Here is a 19,636-nt window from a genome sequence, read left to right on the forward strand (position 1 = left end):
TTGTTTCTTATATTTCAATGAGATGAGAAAGTCACCCAAAAAAAGATACATCACCATGTAATGGACCGTTTGGTGTTAGGGCAACTTGCCCAATCTACATCATCATAAGCCTTCAATTAAATAGGAGATGAAGAAGAAAATAATAGTCCATGAGATAAAGTGCCATAAACATAACAAATAATTCGACGAACAACAATCATGTGTGATTGATGTAGGGTTGAAACAAGTTGACTAACTACTTGAATTGCATGAGAAATATCCGGGTGAATCATGGTGAGATAGATGAGGGACCCAACTAGTTGTCAATATAGAAGAGCATCAGGAATTAAGGACCAATAAGATTTAGACAACTTGACAATGAGTTATAGATGCGTATTAACCTGTTTGGTGTCTATAAGACCAATGTAATCATTCATGGAGAAAGAGAGACGAGAGAGAAAAAGAGAAGAAGAGGAAGATATGATTGAGAGAAAAATAAAACCTTATTCTCATTGCCGCCAGTTCATTATTTATATTAACTTAATATAAAAAAATGAAAATTACAAGTATACCCCTGGCATCACTCTCAATAAACAAACTAATAAGAAATAAATAAAATAACTAACTGATAACATCTTAAGAGGACAATCCACTAACAACAACTATAAAATAACAATTAAATCATCCTCACAACACTCCCCCTCAAATTGGGCTAAATATGTATATCATGCCCAGCTTGTCACATAACTCATTGTGCTGCGAGTATGTAAGCCATTTTGTGAGGACATCAGCGAGTTGTTCCTTATAATTGACATAAGGGATGCAAATTTCTCTTTTTTCCAATTTTTTGTATGAAGTGTTTGTCCACCTTAATGTGCTTGGTCATCTCATGTAGGACAGGATTACTGATGATGTTAATGGCTGCCTTGTTGTCACCGTAGAGAGACATAGGATTGTGAACAGCAACTCCAAGCTCCCCTATAAAATTTTTTAGCCAAATAACTTCAACCACCTCATGTGCCATAGCTCTATATTCCGCTTCAGCACTTCACCTTGCTACCACACTTTGTTTCTTCATTTTTCAGGTCACTAGGTTTCTTCCTACAAATGTGCAATACCCACTTGTCATCCACAACACCTGCCCAATCAGCATTTGTAAAGACTTACAGCTTTAGGTGATTATGTTTACTGAATAGTAGACCTGTTCTTGAATATTTTTTTAAGTATCTATGAACTCTATCTGCTGCCTCCATGTGTGGTTTCTTAGGATGGTGTATGAATTGACTTAAAACCCCAACTGAATAGGTAATGTCTGGATGGGTCATTGACAAATAAATCAACTTTCCCACTAACATTTTGAACTGTTTCACATATTTCAGAGGTTCACCATCACAGTCACCCAACTTGTGGTCAACATTCCTAGGGGTATATGTTGGCCTTGCACCTAATTTGCTTGTGTCCTGTAATAGATCAATGGTGTATTTCCTTTGAGAAATGAAGATACCCTACGGGCGAATTCAATTCCAAGAAAATACTTTAGGGAAACTAAATTTTTTACTTCAAATTTAGATGCAAGGAATTGTTTTAATTTTTGTATTTTTGAACTCCAATTTCCTATAATGATGATATCATCCACATACACTATAAATACAACTACCTGTTTCATACATCTCTTCACAAAGAGTGTATGATCAGACTGACATTATTTGAAGCCTACCTACTGAACTGTCATATGAAACTTACTGAATCAAGCTCTAGGATATTGTTTTAAACCATAAAAAGACTTTCTCATCTTGCACACCTTATTTTCACTTCCCTTTGCACAGAATCCAGGGGGTTGAACCATGTATTATTCATTCTCTAAGTCACCATTCAAAAAAGCATTATTTATGTCAAGTTGATGCAATTCTCATTCAAAATTAACAACTAATGACAGGAAAAGTCTAATTGAGTTCATCTTAGCTAGTGGAACAAAAGTCTCATCATAGTCAACCCTGTACACTTGAATGTACCATTTGGCTACTAATATTGTTTTGTACCTTCCAACTGTTTTGTCTGCCTTGTGTTTAATTGTAAACACCCATTTACACCCCACCGATGGGGGTCTTTCCCCTTTAAAAGATCCACCAATTCTCAAGTTTGATTTTTATGAAGAGCATTACACCCATTTACACCCCACCGAGGCGGGTCTTTCCCCTTTAAAAGATCCACCAATTCTCAAGTTTGATTTTTATGAAGAGCATTAATCTCCTCCTTCATGACATTTGCCCATTCGGGGCATTTTAAGGCTTCTACATCATTTATGGGAACAGGGACGCAATCAACTGCGAATAGAAAGGCAAAAGACTTGGTATGAGAGGGAAATGTGATTATAGGAGACAAACTAGGTAATGGGGTGTTTGGTAGTGCATGACCTGACTCCCTTTCTTTGAGCAATAGGAATGTCAATGTCATCCATAGTAGGAATAAGGGTATCAATAGGTGCAACAGGGATTTGACTTACTTCCTGGGAGTCTAATGATGTCGATTGCTCAATGTTTGGCTGCTCCACATCTCTATCCCATTGCTGATCTCTACAACGTGTACGTTGGAAGACACGAAAGGGAACAATGTCTGAAATAGAAGGAAGAGAGATTTGACAGACTTTAACTTACTTCTCCTCTTCCACAATACTACTCTCCCCCTGAGTAGAAACAGGGAATAATGGCTCACAGACTCAAACAATGACACATCCATAGACACAAAAAATTTATGACTAACGGGATCAAAGCACTAATATCCTTTTTGAGATGAGGGATACCCCATAAAGATATTTCTCAATAAATGAGCTTATCTCATGTGTACGAAGCAATTGGGATTGATCCCTTTTATAGCCTGCTTTTCCAATGTTAAGTCCCCTATTTTTATGAACAAACAACAACTAAAATAACCAATTGAGATAAGTGCTCATCAACAGTAAAATTCATGCTCCATCAGATTTGAGACGAGTGTCTCATGTTGACAAAAGATCTAACCACTTGGTCATTTAGCCTACGCTGGGTCAAATGGATATCCATTGACCCATTAAGATTTGGCACTATGATCCATAATAATCCAATACATCTCTATGCATAAAACATTTTATAATAAACAATCAAATAAAATTTATTTGATAGAAAAATAAATAAATAGATAATAATTTAAAGAAAAAGTGAATGATTGTGTGTGAAGGTGTTGCATAGAGATAACCATAAAATAATCATCTTCAATCAACATGTGGTTTGTCACATGGCCATTGGATATTCCAACATGTCGAGGATCAAACGAGGGCCTATGGCCACTCTACCATCAATAAATTCATTAGAGGTTGTGTCAAGTGCTGCAAAATTTGCAACACTTCACAAGGGAACCGAATTTGGAGCAAGAACAAGATTGTGCTATCTACAATCTCTTATTAGGCATGAGAAGTGTGGGTAGTTTGGGTGTGAACTACACAATGACCTACTACACTTGTCGTGGGATATTGTTACGGGTGCAACTTGGGTGGCCCTATCCCAAAATTTTACATGTGATGGGCTTGGATTTTTGGTCATCGGTCGGGCTTGGGCCCAAGAAGTTAGGCTTTTTTATTTGTTGGGCCAGGCCCAGGCCTATCCTTTAGGTAGTCCAAACCCGATAAATATTTATAGATACATACATACATGTATAATTTTAGAGTGGGTTCATCGACCAACCCGAGTGCATCAAATTATAGTGCGGATTAGGCTCATGTTGGAATATCGGGCTTGACCTCGGACATGGTCTGGGTTTGGGCATTAAGCCAAAATTTCAGGGTCAGGCTTGGGTTGATCATAAACCTGGTGCAACCCACCTCACTTGCACACCTAAATATTGTATCATGTATAGTGATTAATTTGTTGTCTTTGGTTTAAAAAATATGATGGTTTGCTGTCCACTTTGATCATTGTTTTGGGGAAATTTGTTTTTGTATGCTAAACGTTTTGACGTAATGACAAAATTTCCATTCAAAATTTTAATAGCAAACCATCTACCAAACTACCACCTAATGTATTTCACACATTCCACTACATTAGCATCGTTTATTTGAAAACCTCCTTAAGGATCTCCCCACTAAGAGAATTTTGCGAATCAAACTCTTTGCAAGGTTTTCTGCATTACCACTTTGCTCTCCATGGAATAAATTTCCACTCAAATCCAAATGGTATAGATGCATTAAGCCAAACAATTCGAATAGAATGGATCCATGCATTGAGATTACTGTTAACTTGTAATGAGGTATGTCAAATTGGCTCAAATTAGAGAGGTGATTTATTGGAATTTTACAAGTTAGAAAATAATTGGAGATATCGAGCTTGGTTAAGCTCTTTATGTTGAAGCACACGAGAAGGTACACATTGAAAATTAGAGAGGTGTTTTGTTCTCTCTCTCTCTATATCTTTGTAAATGTAAACGAAAATACAGGATGAACTCAACTAAACTAATAAACAACACTGGAGGCCCTCTCCCTCATCGTCCTGGAGTGCATCATCACCACATCCTTGGTTCTCTTACCAATCGAACAAAGGAACTTGGACCAAAACCCACCTTTCTTCTTCCCATCCGTAGCTTCTTCCCGTCCATAGCTGAGGACAATCATAACCCCCAAAAGAATAGTAATCAATCATGATATAACTATGGAACCCATGAATCCCAAACTCTTTTGCACCGAAATCCTATTTCTCCTCTATTTTTAGGGAGCTCGAATCCACCAAGCAAGGAATCCATAGTAACATTCTTAGACTAGCAAATTAGAGGGGTGGAGAGAAGGAAAGAGTGAGGAGAGGCGAGACGATGAATAGGCGACACTCTTGGTTTGGCTTTATCGAATGGTTGATAAAGATAATTAGATGGCACTTGAAGGACATTTTTGTCTTTTTGCATACCACTTAACAACTGGTTAACACCGGATACTAAATCGTCGCAAAATGAAAGTTCGATTATTAGATTGTCGTATTTTAAAGATCGGGTACTAAATGGGCACTCAACCTAAAGTGTAGGGTACCTATTGGAAAATTTCCCAGTGAAATATATAATTTTTTATCTTTCTTGTATTTTTTTTATCATGTTTCATGTTTATAATAGTAAACTTGACAAATAATAAATAAGATAATATTAGTTGTTTAATTTATTAGTATAAAAATAAATTAGTATTATTTTGATTATTATTTTCAATATAATGAAGTCTACGATTGGATCCCAATCAAATAATCGGTTGTTTATAGTTATATTTATTTTATTTTATTATTCATAATAATATAGTTATATTTATTTGTTTTTTTAAATATAACCTAATCATAAGAAAATTGTATCTCCAATTGACATTTTAAAATTTCCCCCGCTAGTCCCAAGGTACAACACTTGCATGATAACAGGTGGCATAAAGCTGTTTGTGCCTAGCGATATATTGTTTTGAGTGTTTGTTGCAGATCCAAGTGCTAATGCTGTGAACTGTGATCCATGAGCGAAAACTGATGCATCCGCAACGTTGCAGCTTTCACGACCAGAGTCCTCTCCGCCTTCAAGAAAGAAACTAGGAAGATCTGAAGAGGGTTAATTATAGGGACAAAATAAACCCTGACCGGCCGAAGCTTGAAGTAAACGCTAGAATGGTGACGGTTGCAGACTCAGAAGAGAAACCTGAGTTATCACCAATGGAAAATCAACAGACGCCATGGATTGAGTACGCAGTTCAGCAGGCTCAGCTTGTCCAGAAAACAATCCAAGAGACAGTCGATTCCACCATAGAAGTCGCTGGATCTCGTCTATCTGAAATACGTTCCACTTCCTCTGCTCATCTCCACCAAACCCTAGTTCGTTTCTCAATTCCCAATTGCTATTGTTGTTGTTGTTGTTGTTATCATTAGAACTATTCGTCACTACTAACTCTGTGTTACGATTGTTCATTTTTTTAATATCTTCAATTTAATCCAAATCTTAACTATATTGGCGTTGTCAAACTATTGAGTTTTAGGACAATCTGCAAGATATCAAGTCTGAGTTCAATACTTATGAAGATGTTTTCTTTGGGAAGATAAAAGGTCCGTCTTTTTCTTTCATTCGCATTATTCGTGAAGCTGGGATTGGCAATATTATGGGTTTCCTTTATTCCAATTCTGTTTCATGTGTATTAAAATATTTCATCTTCTTTTAGTGCAGATGGTTTAACTCTTGCAGCTCTGCATCCTATGATTACGTGTGGCGTGGCAGCTGGAGTGGGGCTCGTGGCATTAAAAAGTATGTTTCATTGTCATTAGCATTTGAATTGTCTACTGGCGTTCTATTCAGAGGCTACTTTTGGTGTTGTAAGATTCGATGAATTTAGGTCTTGATGGTAGGAGAAACTTTCTGCGTTTATTAGATTGGTCTTACCGGTTGAAATATTAATGATCCCGACCAATTTGATTTCCTATTTTGAAAATAAGAAAATTCCCACAGAGAATATGGGACCTAGTTGTATCGGGGTTCTGACATTCTAGGACAGTAGCTATTGTTTATGATTTCCTGTTTCTCTCGTTGCATCACATGTTTGGGGTGTCTATTGTCCAGGGCTTCTCTTGCATCCGCTGTATCAGAAAGCAGTTCTTGTATAATGTTTATTCTTTTTTTTTGATAAAAAAGGAAGGGTAAAAGTTTTTCAATCCCCCCATGCCCTTTAAAGGACTATGCAAGAAGGTTTAGGCTAGCAACCTTCTCTTGGTGAAGGGTGTCTTTAGCTGCACTCTCAACCAATGCCTCCTCTAATTGATCAACAAAACCTCAGATTATTGCTTTTGATAAGCATGTATATCTAGATGGAACTATGGAATTTGGTCCTCAATTCCAATTATATATTCCTTGCTTTGGTTCTTCAAGATTCAACCTTCTTACTTTATTCCTGTTCACGACTTCATGTATATTCTTTAACTCTATCTCTTTACCATGTCATATTTGTGATTCTATTGAATTTTGAAATTTGCCTCCTATACCTATGAAAGGTTTGCAGCTATGTGATTTCTAAACTGATCAACAGTTTCAGCAGTACTTTGTGTCTTTGATCTTTATTATGTACAGGTTATAGTTTGATATTGTCTTCTATAAATCATCTTTTGTTACCTCAGTTATTTCCTCTTTGCAGGACCAAGGCTTTTTTTATACCACGGTACCCTGCGCCTTTTCATGAGTGAAGAGGTAAGAGTTAAGAACATCAATTTCAATACTGTGTAATCATTTTCCACATCAAAATTAGTAAATTTTGTCTGCAATATTCATTTTTTGAGTTCAATCAAATGCTCATTCATACAATGGTTAGAAACTTGATTTAGTACCAGGAAGCTAGTGTATCATTTCAAGTTGAATTTATTGCATATATTTCCTTCACAGGGGTTGTCATGCTTGAGCAAGTATTTTAGGAAGCAACTGAAAGAAGGCCAATGATAAAGAATTTTACACATAAAATTATCATGACAGTGAGAAACAATCACTTAAGTTATGAATTTTCATCACTTTCAGTCATAAATTTCAATATTCCATTACACAATATGATAAATACCATCAGCAAAGCATCAAGACATATAATTATGAATTTCCATCAAACAAAAATACAAACAAATAAGCAAAGCGGCACATCAATAGCATAGTAAATCAATGCAAATGAGTACTACAACACATGGAATCCAATCAAATTAACAAATAATCCAAGCTAGAAAGTATAGCATCAAGAATTCAAGCAATTAAGTAGAAGTTCAAAGAATGGAATAGACTAGAGTTCGGGAGATTGAAGGAGCGGAAGGCTGTTTTAATTTCAAAAATTGAGGAAATTGATAGGAAGAGGAAGGTTCTCTAGGATAGGAGACAAGGAGTTGAGGTGGAGTTGTAAGAAAGGGCTAGAGGTGACTCTTCTTAGGGAGGAAATTAGTTGGAAAGAAAATTCGAGAGAGAAGTGGATTAAAGAGGGGAACAATAACGCTCGATTCTTTCATTCAATTTCTAATGGTAAAAAGACAAAAGGGTTTTATTTCCTCTCTATCGGTGGTGGTGGCGGTGTAGAAACCACAGGTCAAGGTGAGGTAGCAAAGGCCTTTGTGGAACACTTTAAATCAATTTATAGAAGGCCACTCAGTTGGTCAGTGGGAGGATTTAATTGGAATGTGCTAGAAGCTAACCAAGTGGACTTTTTGGAAAGAAGGTTTGAGGAGGAAGAAATTAAGGCAACAGTTTTTTCTGTGGATAGGTCAAAGGCACCAGGGCCTGATGGTTTCACAATCGCCTTTTATCAAGATTGTTGGGACATTACCACGTGTGATTTGATTAAAGTGTTCAGGGAGTTTCACAGAAGGGGCAAAACCAGTTTGGGGATGAACTCAATTTTCATTACCTTGGTCACGAAGAAGACTTATGCTTGCAATTTGAGAGACTTTAGGCCGATCAGTTTAGTAACAAGCATTTACAAATTGATTGCCAAAGTGTTATCCCTTAGGGTCAAAAGGGTGCTTCCTTCATTAATCTCCCAGTCTCAAGGCGCCTTTATTCAGGACAGACAAATTGTTGACTAGATCTAAATTGAAAATGAATGTGTAGAGGCCCAAAAAAAATCAAGGAATAAGGGAGTAGCAACCAAATTGGATTTGGAGAAAGCTTATGACCTAGTGGATTGGGAATTTCTTATCAAGCAGGATTTGTGGGTTTTGGGAGTTGTGGTGCAAGTGGATTAAAGGTTGTTTGGAAACTAGCCATTTTATAATAATTGTCAATGGTTTGGTCATTGATTTTTTTAAGGGCTTAGAGGTTTAAGACATGGTGATCCCCTCTCTCCCTTTTTCGTCATGTTGGCATCTGAGGTCCTTAGTAAACTAATTTCAAGAACCAGTTGTTTGCAGTTGTTCAGAGGCTGGTCGTTAGGGAGAGATAGGGTTGTGGTGACTTATATCTAGTTTGTAGAGGATATTTTAATCTTCTGCAATGAAGAGAATAGGGAGGGGATTAAGAATTTGAAGGGATCTTAGGGTTGTTCTAGAGACTTTGGGTTGTGAGAGTGGAGAGTGGCCTCTAAGATATTTAGGGCTGCTTTTAGGTGGTAACCCTAGATTGTCTAGTTTTTGGACTCCAGTGGTGGAAGGGATTGAGGAAAAGGCTTACTGGCTGGAAAAGGAACTATATCTCTTTGGGTGGAAGAATAACTTCAATTAAATAAATTATTTCTTCTAGTTTATTTTATGTCAATCTTTAGGATGCCTCAAGTAATGGTGAAGTGAATTGAGAAGTTAATGAGGCATTTTCTTTGGGAACTGGGAGGGGGTAAGAAAGATCACTTGTTAAGATGGGAATTAGCGGCAAAAAAAGGAAGGAAGAAGGGGGTTTGGGTATTGGGAATGCGAGTCTGAAAAATCTGGCTCTTTTGAGTAAGTGGCTTTGGTGATTACCTCTAGAAAGTGACAGGTTGTGGCATAAAATTGTGACTAGTATTCATGGGCGATCAAGGAATGGATGGGATGCTGATTGTCTATATAGAGATGCTCTTTTTGCACCTTGGAAAGCTATACACAGTATCCTCCCTTGTTTTCTTAACTTCGTAAAATATGATTTGGCTCCCAGATAAGATTCCGAGAGGATGTTTGGGTTGGGGAATCTCCATTGAAAGATGCTTTCCCTTCCCTCTTTGCTCTTTCTAGCCTTAAGATAGGTTTGTGCCTGATTTCATTCAACATCGTCATTCTTCCTTCGGCCTGAGTTAGATTTGGGCTTTACTAGAAACCTTAGAGAGTTGGAAATCCTGTTATATCCAACCTGTTGAACATTCTGGGCTCCATTTTCTTTGATATGGAGGGGAGAGATGCACAAATCTGGTCCCTTAACCCTGTAGGGGCTTTCTCAAGTAATTCCTTCTAGTCTCTTATTTCTACTTCCTCCTCCCCCTCCTTTCCTGTTAAAGAGGTTTGGTGTATTCCTATTCCTTCTAAGGTGAGTGTTTTTTGCTGGGAAGTTGTCCATGGATGTATTAACACTTGTGACTTGCTTCAGAGGAAAGGGCCTAAGTGGTTCTTGTCTCCCAACTAGTGTGTTCTTTGTAAGCTGAATGATGAAACCATGAGACTGCTTTCATCTCTTAATCTCCTGTCCCTTTGTTTGCTATATCTGGGGGTGGTTTCTTTTTTTCTTTTTTTGGTTGCAGATGGTCTCCTGCCAATTTGGAGAGGTTGTTTAGCCCTACCGTGTTGAGGAGAAAAAAAGGAGGGGCAAGATCCTGTGGAGATGTACAAGAGCAGCAGTGGTCTGGACTGTGGGAAGAAAGAAATACAAGAAACTTTGGGGAGAAGGAGAGAAGTAAAGAGACAGTTATAGAGACCTGTTAGAGTTAGCCGAATAAGGGTAGATTAGTCATCTCACCTTGGTTAAGTTATGAGCTTATGTGGCAGTCTTATTAGAGGTTCTCTGTCCCATACTTAAGTAGGGGCAGTTTAGTCCTTGTACATTTAATTAGAAGCCTAATCACTATTAAGAGGTCGACTGATAGGGTTTAGCTATCAAGTTCGACAGTTCTTTCATCTTCTTCTTCTTCTCTTCTCTTTCCTCTTCTCCTTACTGGTTCGGACTACTGTAGCTACAGTAGCTACAGTGAAAAACATGGTATCAGAGCGTGACAACTTCAGTTCGTGACCTGTTTCAGTTCATGACAACTTCAGTTCGTGCTTCAGTTCTCTCCTTTTCTTCTCTGGGCTGTCAATGGAGAAAAGTGATTCGTCCCAGGCCTGAAACATCACAGTTTTTTTCTGGTGCACAGAACCTTCTTTCCTAAGAAAACAACTTCAGCAGTGAATGGTTGGCTGAAGCTCTCAAACGAAGGTTGGTTATCTCTCCTCTGTGTGCTGTTGGTATTTCTGGGTTGAAAATCTTCAAGAACTTGAGAGGACTGATCAGAACCTAGAAAACTAAGTTGGTTGTTGCCTTGGTTCTTGGAAAAATTCCAAGAACAGGCTGTGTTTACAGTGACCAAATGGTGTAAGGGCTGCTACTGTAGGTGGCCGAATGGTGCAAGGTGTAATGCAATGGTACTAGTTGAGTTTTTTTTTTTTTTTTTGTTGGTCTTGTGGTGCCCTCTTAAAAGCGTTAAAACAGGTCTGTATTGTGTGTGACAGCTATGGCTGTGTGGTGGTGCTTGTAATGCACGAACTCTTGACAGCAGTACTGGTGTGACAGCTAGTTGAGTTTTTGTCGAGTAGTTGTAAATGAGCTTACATGTGGTTAGTAAGTGCTGAGTTAATGTCGGTGTAGTCTGTGTTTTTTTTTGTGAAATCAAATAGTGGTGTGGATAAGAACAAAGGCGTGTGTATCTATCATTGTGTTTAGGGACTGCTGTAGGATCTGGAACATCAAACTCTTGACAGTAGCACTTAGTTGGTGATTGGGAATTCAGATTAGAGGCAGCATTGAAAGAGTATCATGGGAGCAATGGGAGATGGCTGTAGTGATCAGAAACCTAGTGTGGTGGTTTCCTCTGACTATCTAGGTGTACAGATGACCTCAATTAAACTGAATGGTGAGAACTATGTTCCATGGGCCAAGTTGGTGGAAGTTTTTCTCAAGGCAAAGAGAAATGTGAAGCATGTGAAAGAAGATAAACCACCGGCTAACTCTCCAGGGTTTGATGATTGGGAACAGGAGGATGCTCAAATCATGACATGGCTATGGAATAGTATGGAACCCAAAATAAGTGCCAACTTCATGTTCTTAGATACAACTAAGGACATATGGGAACATGCCAAGAAGCTGTATTCTGGGCAAGATAATACTACAAGGGTATATCAACTCTATCAGGAGTACTTTGGTCTGCAACAAAGAAATAAAACCCTAGAAGAGTACTATGCCAGTATGAAGAACCTCAGAAATGAACTCAATGTCTATCATCCTCTCACTCCAGATGTTAAAGTTCAGCAACAACAGAGGGAACAACTAGATGTCACAAGGTTCTTAGTGGGGTTGAAATCAGAGTATGAACCAGTTAGAGCCCAAATATTGGGGGCTCTACCCTTCCTACACTTGAGGAAGTGTTTGCTTGGCTCCACAGGATTTCTTTGGGACAGATAGAGAATCCCACATAGTCTGATAGATCAGCTTTTGTAACAGCCAGAGGAGGTGGACGTGGTACGAAAGGGGGAGGACATGCCTCCCGAGGAGGTCGTGGTGGTTCCATATTTGGCCGTGGTGGTGGTCGTGACCCAAGGGGAGGCCGTGGCAAAGAAGAAGGTAGCTCTACAAGGAAGTGTACCCACTGTGGCAGGGAAGGACATTCTGTAAATTTCTGTTATGATCTTCATGGCCGCCCTCCCTCTAAATGGGCCAATCATGCTATTGCTGGTGGGGTTGATGTGAGTGATAATCAACAGGCAGACCTAACTCCTTCCACATCTACATCTGTTTCCGGAAGGGAGATGGTGAGTGTACCGCGTGATGAGTATGAGCGGTTCCTTCAGTCCACTTCACAGCACACTATTGCTACTCTTGCCCACTCAGGTATAGCTTGCTTGGCATCTAAAACCTCTCATTGGATTATTGACTCTAGAGCCTCTGATCACATGACCGAGACTCCAGGTGTGTTCTCTTCTCTCTCTGAAACTTCCACATCTCAAACTGTTACCCTTGCCAATGGTTCCTCCTCTCCCATCTGTGGTGTTGGCAATGTTGACATGGCTTCTCTTTCTTTATCATCTGTTCTATATGTTCATAAGTTTCCATTCAATCTTATGTTTGTTAGTAAATTAACCAAGACTCTTAACTGCTCTGTTACTTTTTTCCCTTCCTCTTGTGTTTTTCAGGATCTTAGGACGGGGAAGAAGATTGGTGGGGGGCATGAAGCTGGTGGATTGTATTACCTTGACGGTGGTGGATCGTCAGTTGCACTTCAGACTTCACTCACTCCTCTACAGTGGCATTGTCGACTGGGACATCCTTCTCTCAAGGCACTCAAGATACTAGTTCCGTCTTTGAGTCATTTGTCAGTGTTACAGTGTGAGTCGTGTCAGTTTGGGAAACATTGTCATGTTTCCTTCAGTCCTAGAGTTGAAAGTCGTATGTTGAGTCCTTTTGCTTTGGTTCATTCAGATGTTTGGGGCCCGATCAAAATAGTCTTATAATGGTTACAAGTATTTTGTCACTTTTATTGATGATTGTTCAAGAATGACATTGATTTATTTAATGAAAGAAAGGAGTGAATTATTTTCCATTTTTCACAAATTCCATGCTGAAATACGTACACAATTTAGTATTCCAATCAAAGTTCTTCGTTCAGATAATGGTCGTGAATATTTTCTAACTTCCTTTCAACAGTATTTAGAACAGCATGGCATCATTCATCAAACTTCTTGTGCATCCACTCCTCAACAAAATGGGGTGGCTGAACGGAAGAACCGTCATCTCCTTGAAACAACTCGGTCTATTCTTCATCATATGAGTGTTCCTAAATGGTTTTGGAGTGATGCTGTACTTACTGCGTGTTTCCTCATTAATCGGATACCCTCCTTTATTCTTCATGGTCGGTCTCCCTTCTCTATCTTGTTTCCCACCTTGTCTCCCTTTCCATTAACACCTCGCATCTTTGGTTGTGTGTGCTTTGTTCACAATTTGAGTCCTGGAATAGACAAGTTGGATGCACACTCCATTAAGTGTGTCTTTCTTGGCTACTCTCGGACTAAAAAAGGGTACAAGTGTTACAATCCCATTACTCGGAAGTACTGTGTCTATCCTGATGTCACCTTTTTTGAGTCTGTTCCCTTCTTCTCAGGAACTGAAGCATCTTCGTCTCCACCTTTACTTCCTCTTCCTCTTCCGGTCAGCGATCCCGTTCCGGGTGTTCCTGTTGGAGTTGACTCGTCATCTCATCCAGTGCAGATCCTTACTGAACGACCACCAATTCGACAAGTGTATACACGTCGAACGACACCGGCCCCTCCTCCATCTTCTACCTTGTCCGTGGATCCTGTCGTTGCTCCTGTTGCTGAACCTTCAGGACTTGACCTACCCATTGCCTTACGGAAAGGTAAACGTAGTTCTACTCTCCATCCCATTTCCAATTTTGTTTCAGTATCTTGCCTTTCCGCCTCACATCGCCAGTTTGTTTCACTATTGCCATCTATTTTCATACTTAACAATGTCCAAGAGGCTCTTAGTTCACCTGGGTGGAGGCAGGCAATGGAGGAGGAACTCTCTGCTCTTCAACATACTCACACGTGGGAGCTCACTACTCTTCCCCCTGATAAGCATGTTGTGGGTTGTAAATGGGTGTATACTGTTAAATACTTGCCAGATGGTAGTGTGGAGCGTCTGAAAGCCAGACTTGTTGCTAAAGGGTATTCACAGTTGTATGGAGTGGACTATATGGAGACCTTCTCTTCAGTGGCTAAGATTAGCTCTGTCCGTGTGTTAATTTCCCTAGCAGTTATGTATGATTGGCCCTTATTTCAACTTGACATAAAAAATGCCTTTCTTCATGGTGACCTTATAGAGGAAGTATATATGGAGCAACCACCTAGGTTTGTTGCTCAGGGGGAGGCTGGTAAGGTGTGCAGACTGAAAAAGGCAATGTATGGGTTGAAACAATCGCCTCGTGCTTGGTTCGGGAAGTTTAGTGAAGTAGTGAAGAATTTTGGAATGAAACAATGCCAAGTTGATCACTCAGTGTTCAATTATGACTCAGAAGCTGGAAAGATTTTATTAGTGGTCTATGTGGATGATATTGTCATAACTGGCAGTGACAAATTGGGATCGACAAACTCAAGGTCTTTCTGCAAAATCATTTTCAAACAAAAGACCTTGGGACATTGAAGTATTTCTTGGGTATAGAAGTTGCTAGATCAAGACAAGGTGTAAACCTGTGCCAAAGAAAATATGTTCTCGATCTATTGGACGAAACAAGACTGTTAGGTGCAAAACCGGCTGAGACTCCTATGGAACCAAATGTTAAGTTGAGTGGTGATACAGGGGGAATATTTGATGATCCTGGAAGGTATAGACGACTAGTGGGGAAGCTGAACTATTTGACTATCATGAGACCAGACATCTCCTTTGCAGTCAGTGTGGTGAGCCAATTTATGCAGAACCCTCGTATATCTCACTGGGATGCAGTTCTTAGAATTGTAAGATATTTGAAGGGAGCTCCAGGTCATGGGCTATTGTATAAACCAGGAGGAAAACTTGAAGTAGTTGGGTACACGGATGCAGAATGGGCGGGCTCTGTGTCTGATAGAAGATCTACTACAGGTTACTGCACATTTCTTGGAGGAAATCTTGTGACGTGGAAGAGTAAAAAGCAGACGGTTGTGGCTAAAAGCAGTGCTGAAGCCGAGTACAGAGCCATGGCACACACTGCATGTGAATTAGTGTGGTTGAGGAATCTCCTACAAGAAATCGGGTTCCACATGGATAAACCTATGAAGTTGTACCGTGACAATCAAGCTGCGCTCCATATCTCATCAAACCCTGTTTTTCATGAGAGAACAAAGCACATAGAGATTGATTGCCACTTTGTGAGGGAGAAGGTTCTTACTAGAGAGATAAGCACAGAACATGTAAGCTCAGGTGATCAGTGGGCAGATTTGTTTACAAAAGCCTTAAACTCAGGGAGAGTGAACTATATATGTAACAAGCTGGGATTATATGATATATATTCTCCAGCTTGAGGGGGAGTGTTAGAGTTAGCCGAATAAGGGTAGATTAGTCATCTCACCTTGGTTAAGTTATGAGCTTATGTGGCAGTCTTATTAGAGGTTCTCTGTCCCATACTTAAGTAGGGGCAGTTTAGTCCTTGTACATTTAATTAGAAGCCTAATCACTATTAAGAGGTCGACTGATAGGGTTTAGCTATCAAGTTTGACAGTTCTTTCATCTTTTTCTTCTTCTCTTCTCTTTCCTCTTCTCCTTACTGGTCCGGACTACTGTAGCTACAGTGAAAACAAGATCATTACCTTTAGGGTTGCTCATTGGGATAAGACCTTGAAACTTCACAGCTTTCAAGGTGGACTTTTTCTGGAGTTGGGGGGGTGGTATTGCAGAAATTCCTCTAGGAAACCAAAATTCTTAGAGGTTTGGTCACCCTCAGGGGAAGGTTGGTTGAAACTGAATTTTGATGGCAGCAGTATGGGTAACTCAGGCCCCTTAGGAATTGGAGGAGTACTTAGAGATGAGGATGGTGCTATTTGTGCCTTGTTCTCAGGCCCAATTAAGCAGGGTGATTTGGCCAGAGCAGAATTTCTAGCAGCACTCTGTGGGATTGAGAAAGCCAAGGAAATGGGAGTTAATAGGCTGTTAATTGAGGGTGACTCTAATATTGTAGTGAGACAGTTGAAAAAGGAATAGGAGTGACTTGGCAATTGAAAAATGAGTTCCGGTGTTTTAAATTGCTTGCAAAAGACATGAATGTTCAAGTTAGATGGGTCAGAAGATCAGCTAACAGCTTGGGAGACAGTCTTGCTAAGCAGGGGGTTCAGAGAAACAGATGTTTTGGCCATTTGGGCATATTTGTAGTTTCAGTTGGGGGTTAATTCTGTAAAGGGCTTGCTTAGTTCCTTTTTTATTTCAACTTCTTTTTGTACTCTGTTGTTTCTCATTATTAATAAAATTCTGACTTTGTGTTGCTGATAAAAAAAGTATGAACAACATCCTGTTATATGTACACTATATGATTTTATGTATCATAGAGCACACAAAAAAATTACAACATTGTGTACAGCATATGATAAGTTACCTATGGAAGTCATGAAAAACATCAAAATATGAGTCAAGACTTCTGGTGGGATTTTAATGACGTTAAAAAGGAAAGGGATCATTTGTTAAATTGTGTCTCTATGTGCAGAAGTAAAGAAGATTAGGACCTTGCTTCAGGTAGGCCAAGGAAAAATACCTCCATTGTACAGAAACAGTTGTGGTTGTGCTGTTCTATAGAGAGAAGCAGACCTTTGGCATTCAATTATCAATAGCAAGTACCTTATTCACTTAAATGGTTGGGACTCTAGACTAGCGATAGAGTCAACCAAAGTGCCCTTGGAAAAGCAATAAAAGCTATTCAATCTTGATTTGACAGGAATATCAGGTATTCTCCTATCTAAATTCCCAGAGAGATTTTTGAGGACCTCTTTCTGAGGTCAGGTACCTTCTATTCCAGATAACCTAGATTTTTTTTCTCTTTCCTTTGATAAAGATAAGCCAATCTCTTCAGAGGCTTTTCACACTCAGGTCTGTATTGGGACTTGGGTTTTAGGAGAGGGTTCAGGGACTTCAACAATGAAGATCTGGGTGCTTGTTACTTAACCTTGGTGGGGTGTGTATCCAATTGGATGGATACGACTAGAAGATATGGTGTATGGGCCTTTTAAGCTTTTTTTTTTTGCTCATCTCATGATTGGTTTTCAGTGAAAGGTGTTTGAAATGGTCCTGCTCCACTGAAAATATGGATAATTTGTATTGGGTTTTAGGAGGGGCATATAGGGATCATTTGTATTGGGCTCAGTTGTAATTTTTCTATTTGTGGTTTAACCACTTCTATGGGAGAGGTGCCAGTCCAAGGCATGTCTGTATTAGCTTGAATTTTTAAGTTAATAAATTCTTAATTACTCAAAAAAATGTCCTACTTCACTGAAGATTAAGCTTATTGCTGGGAGGCAGTCCCAATATTGTCAATATTGGTGAGATATGTCAATTGAACACCCATACAATCAGCTTGATGTAAAAAGAGTTGGCTGAAAATTCTCCTTTTGGTTCCTGAGTCTACAGTCCACTCTTTGATCTTCAGTTTTTTAGGTTTTATTGGGTCATTTTCCAATATTCTGAGCTATCTTCTTTACTCTGTTTCCCTTTCAAGCAAAAACCTTCTAAAAGATGGATTTGAGACTTGATCCTCCCATATTTCTTAGAGTTTGTTTTTGTACAGTTTCTCAAATAACTCAACCTATAGAGCTGGGGACAAATGAATAAAGGTTTACCTGTTGAGCACTGATAGTCCCCGTAAAATCTGATTCAATTTCCAATAACCATCTGAAAAAAACACTCCGAAACAAAATCTGATGCAACCTTTGTGATCCCTTTCCAAGTCCTAACAACATATGGGGTACTAACAGGGCTTGGATCTCATCCAAAATTGCAATATCCAGTACTACTCTCCTCCAAAGGGCTTGCTGCTTCTTCCTGAATCTCTATAACCATTTTCTTAGTAATACCTTGTTCATTAGTCTAACCCTTCTGTAAGAAGGCCCTTTGTATTTTCTTTGTTCTATCTGCAGTCAATGCTGGAATTCTAATTAGAAGGTGTTGAGTTGGGCCGATTTCAAGTTATTGGGTCCAGTCTTTTATTTTTTATTAAGTTGTTAAGTTAGGAAGTTATTGGGCTTTAGGCCCATTAGTTTATGTTATTTAAGTTGTGATTGTTCAGGTATTTAAAGTGGCCGCCCTACAAAGGGCATTCTTGTAATCTGCCATTCTTTTATTTTTAAGTATATAAATCAAAAGGGGTTGGCGGCCAGATTATTCAATTTTGGCTTCATCCCATTCTTTTTTCTTCTTCTCTCTCTTTCTCTCTTGCTTGTTGAAATCTTTCAGTATCTTCTACTTTTCTTCACAAAGTATACATCAGAATTAGTTATCAGCTATTTCTACTTGGTATCAGAGTAGACTGAAGGTTTCTTGAGCTGCTCTATCATGCAGCCCTAGATCGGCCGACTGCATGGTGATATGAGAGGCTTATCGAAGACCTCAGGTAAGCCCAGTTTTTGGATTTTTTGGTGGATCTGTTTTGCCCTATAGCTGGTCTAGGGTTTCCCATCAAATTCGGGAAGAACTGGAGAAAGGGGGAGAGTCCTGGTTTTGTAGGACTCTTCAATTTTGACCTAGGAAGTGGCACCCTAATTTTTTAGGGTTCCTTGGAGTTTTTTGAAGAGGGCGGTTCAAGTCCTACCTTTTTTGGAGGTCTCTGGAGAGAGCGACTACCTCTTCTCTCTCTTCTTCCATCCTGTAGAAAGGGAATCTTTTGTGGGAGGATCATCTAGGGTACTAGAAGGGTGTCTGTGGTACCTGAAGGAATTTATTTCATATTCTGCCATCTTAAAGTGATCTTTTAACCCTTTTATGGGAATTATGGAGGGTAACGGAGCTGAAAACAAACCCGGGAGTGAAATGAGACTAGTGGGAGGAGGTGTCAGAGACCTTTTCGGGGCTGGGACCATCATTACAGTTAAGTTAGATGGTACAAACTACTTAGAATGGTCACAATCTGCAAAGATGGCCATTGGTGCTTGTGGAAAGTTGGGGTATATCACTGGTGAGGAAGTGAAACCCGAGACTAACAGCTCCTAGTGGGTATAGGAAAATTATATGGTAATGACTTGGCTGTGCAATTTGATGCTGCTCCATATAAGTAAAAGTTTTTTGTGAGCAAATACAACTAAGGAAATATGGGATGGGGTTGTAGAAACCTACTCACAGAGTGAAAATGTTGCTAGGACCTATCAGTTGAGGAACCAAATTATTGCTACCAGACAGGGAGATAGAACTATTGCTGTTTATTTTTCGGCCCTTAAAACCCTGTGGCAGGAGATTGACCATTTGGAGACAATTGTTTGGGAAACCACTAAGGATGCAACTGCCTACCAGAATCTCTTAG

General features: G+C 39.4%; 1 protein-coding gene across 1 annotated transcript in view; it reads left to right on the forward strand.

Moving 5' to 3' along the window:
• Nucleotides 1–5,355: 5,355 nt before the first annotated feature.
• LOC148848244 (alanine-tRNA ligase) overlaps nt 5,356–19,636 on the forward strand; it is a 37,067-nt gene continuing 22,786 nt past the window's right edge. The window contains exons 1-4 of the mRNA XM_088949284.1: nt 5,356–5,828; nt 5,990–6,056; nt 6,175–6,252; nt 7,133–7,185. Of these exons, the coding sequence (XP_088805410.1) occupies nt 5,625–5,828; nt 5,990–6,056; nt 6,175–6,252; nt 7,133–7,185 (402 nt within the window). The 5' untranslated portion in view covers nt 5,356–5,624. The remainder of the gene's footprint in view (nt 5,829–5,989; nt 6,057–6,174; nt 6,253–7,132; nt 7,186–19,636) is intronic.

The sequence above is a fragment of the Nelumbo lutea genome, chromosome 6, assembly GCF_056320005.1.
Source record: "Nelumbo lutea isolate HS-2025 chromosome 6, American lotus-T2T, whole genome shotgun sequence".
Lineage (NCBI taxonomy): Eukaryota > Viridiplantae > Streptophyta > Magnoliopsida > Proteales > Nelumbonaceae > Nelumbo > Nelumbo lutea.